The sequence below is a fragment of the Bison bison genome, unplaced genomic scaffold (assembly GCF_000754665.1).
Source record: "Bison bison bison isolate TAMUID 2011002044 unplaced genomic scaffold, Bison_UMD1.0 scf7180017864133, whole genome shotgun sequence".
NCBI lineage: Eukaryota > Metazoa > Chordata > Mammalia > Artiodactyla > Bovidae > Bison > Bison bison.
Genome location: NW_011494705.1, coordinates 2,161,588 through 2,164,873, shown reverse-complemented (window position 1 = coordinate 2,164,873; position 3,286 = coordinate 2,161,588). Strand labels below are relative to the sequence as shown.

Below are 3,286 nucleotides of genomic sequence, written 5' to 3'. Positions count from 1 at the left end.
AGGAAACAGCTGGATGCTAGGTCTTCGTGATGTTTGCAAGCCTTTTAAAGAGGAAATTTTACCAGTTTCTTATATGCCAGGCATCACCTGAATTGTTTTAAGTTCTCCTTGCTTCAAATTTCTTTAAAATACCAAAAGTTTGATGTCAGTATCTTCAAGAATGACTCCCCATCTGAGAAAAGCCTTGACAGAAGTTTTAGGTACTAAAATATATCCCCCTAAACTGTCCGAAAGTCATCCTTCGCCCCAGATCCCAGTGTGCAAAGCTTTACCAGTTACTGGCTTCTGAACACAGGCTCACACAACTTCAAATGAGTTACCAGATGAATTGGAGTTGGTAAACAGTAGCAGTCAGCACTGGGTTAAGATCTGTGTAAAAACTATACTACCAGCTATTTTATTGTATTGTTTGAAAAAACTAGAGGGGGTGGGGATAGGATTCCGAAAAACAGACTGAAAAATAACACCATTAGTAAGTGGCAAGGATAGTCCAAGTGTTGTGGTTTTAATTCAAACTCTCAAGGACAGCCTGCTGGTAAAAGTACACAAGCACCCTCTGTATTCTTAATACCTGCTTGTTTAGCCGGGTATTCCTTTGTCTCTACAAAAATCAGAATGTACAGGGAGAAATGAAACTCCAAACTCATTTCAGACTACCGATTTCCAAATAACCTAGATTGTGTTATTTCCAGTTTGAACATGTTTACATGGATACCACCCCAAAGACACTATGTTAGTAACATACTTGCGTAGAGAAAAACTCAAGAAATTTTTCATTTTCAACTTGTACTGAAAAACCATGTTATTCTTCCTACAGCCAAAGAATTATTAAAGAGCTTTATCATACGGGTTAGTGGGGCAATCTACACTCCAGCAAGAAGTGTTCATTTGTTTCATTTAGGTTCTTTGTATTTATCTGAAGTCTGAAAATGATGCATCAAGAACTCAGCATTTCAACTTGAGAATAAAAATGCAAACATACCTTTTGTTGAATTCCAGCTTAAGTGATTTTTTATGTAAATCTTGCAGCTGACGAAAGGCAAAATAGCAACCAATCTCTGCAGTGATTAGTCTGGTCTTTAAGACTATGGGTCACCTGCCCCAGGATTTTCTAAATGAACAAGGAATCCATGGGGCAAAATAACTTTTTCAAAGGTGGGCCAGAATGGAACGTTTCTCTCTTCACTTCAACAGGGAAGCAGTGAAATGTAATCCTTTGAGTAACTCTTTTTGGTTGATGTTACCTTTGTCTCATCCTCATTTCATGCCATTAGCTTGGGACTGTGTCCAATGTTTCAACTTTAGAACTTTTCTTAGAAAAAGTATGTTACCCCTCTAACACCTAAATTTGTATACAAAAATCATCTTTACTCCTTAACAAATGTTTTTCAGCATGACCAGTGTGCAACTGACATTCACATGGCTTACAGAACCTGAGTCTTTTGAGAAATGTATTTCTTTTAGCTGAACCTCTATAATCATGACAAGAGATTGATTAAAATGCCAAGATAAGAAACAATTTATTATAGAGAGAAGAAAAATTTCTCATCCAAAATATAGAAATCTGTACAACTTTGCCACAATCAATATACATGAACTGTACAAATTTACACCAGTTCATAATTTACCAAATAAAAGATGACTAACAAAGTTCACAAAATAGATGGTGGTTTGTGGAAAAGACTTTTACCCAATTAAGTACAAGGAGAGTTACAAACCAGACCTCCACTTTCTAAAAATAAGAAGTTTACTCAGTCTTAGAAAACTACAAGCTAGCAAATGTACAGAGAGCTGGCTGGTGCTAACACCACAGTTGAGACAGTGTCTTTTTAAGGGTCTTTTTTTTTTTTTTAAGCCTGTTGCCAAGGCAGATTCTGGTCACTTGCTACTTTCAAGGCCAAAAACACAATACAAGGTCTGACCATTTCCCCAGGTCATGCTTACTAGTTTGTCTTATATACATTTATACATATTTAAGTGCTAGGTAAAAGTCTTGTCATAAAATTTCCAGTATTTCCATGTTTAAAATGTTGAGCTTTCCTATTGAGCTGCCAAAAAGGATAACAACTTTTAAGTGTAATAGTGCAAATCTTCTCTGCAAGTTCTACTGCAAAGAAATACAGATTTGCATTAAAGGGACTGACGTAAAAATTTAGGTATCATGTCTGGGAGAAACTGAAACCATCCTAGGACTTCACTCCTAGCAAATAAGATGATCATTTACTTGGACTCACAGGCTATTAAAATCATTGAAAGGTACTGTCCAAACTATGGCACTGTCACTTAAAAAAAAATTTTTTTACCACTCTATCTTGTGCCAGATCTTCACAGCTGTGACATGGTTTAAATTCCATAATCCATCCCCAAGGGGAGCCCACCCAAAGCAAAAATCAAATTTATCCATCCATTATAAGATGATCCATCCATAGACTATATCTTAACCTGATACAGTCATCATATTGTAGTTTTTCGAAGGGCTTGTTCTGCCCAAGAGAAGTTCCTCCTTACAGCTGATTCTGCTGTCTACCATTTGCACGTTGGTGCTGTTTTGGGTGCTACCTCCTGCTGGTGAGGCTTCGTACAGCACACAGATGGAGCCATCCTCGCCGATTCTGTAGGACACTTCGTACGGGTCAACCCAGAGCGTGAGTTCACTTGGGAGAAGCCTGAACAGCTCCTGACTGCTCAGTCCAATCCGCTGCGCTGCCTGTCCAATCAGAGGATCCATTTTATGGTTGATGCGAATACAACGGTAACCTGATCCCTTGCAGGGCTTCTCTGGGAACCAGTGATGTTTATAATGTTCTACAGAAGAAAAGAGAGAAAACAATGCTTAGACGCCGTTACTGCCGGCTCCCGCCTTAGTCTCCTCCTTCCGTTGGCTCCTTTGAGTGAAAATGCCGAATATCAACTTTTTTTTTAAAAGCCCAGCATCGCATTCGCGGATGTGTGTGGATGGAAAACGAGCAGGGTAGGGTTTTAGAAATAACAGTTGCACGGGACAAAACAATCTCCGGGAACCAACCGGCTGAGCCGCCAAAACGGGAATCAGGCGCGCAGCCTGCGCCAGCCGGACGGCACCGGCGGCCAGGCGGGAACCTGTTTACTTTCTCCACCCCACCCTGGCCACACACAATGGGGTTTATGACTTTGGAGGAGAAACGCCACCGGAGTGTTAACCCCGAAGGGAAGGAAAACAAGCCACCCTAAACCACACTCTGGGCAGGGCTGTAATTGTGCCGGTGACAAATCCGATGATTAATGGGCAAGGTTAGGAGGCGCGGGG

General features: G+C 40.4%; 1 protein-coding gene across 1 annotated transcript in view; it reads right to left on the bottom strand.

Moving 5' to 3' along the window:
- Positions 1-1,495: 1,495 nt before the first annotated feature.
- Positions 1,496-3,286, bottom strand: part of BTG1 (B-cell translocation gene 1, anti-proliferative) — a 2,599-nt gene continuing 808 nt past the window's right edge. The window contains exon 2 of the mRNA XM_010839710.1: positions 1,496-2,807. Coding sequence (XP_010838012.1) covers positions 2,438-2,807 — 370 coding nt within the window. The 3' untranslated portion in view covers positions 1,496-2,437. The remainder of the gene's footprint in view (positions 2,808-3,286) is intronic.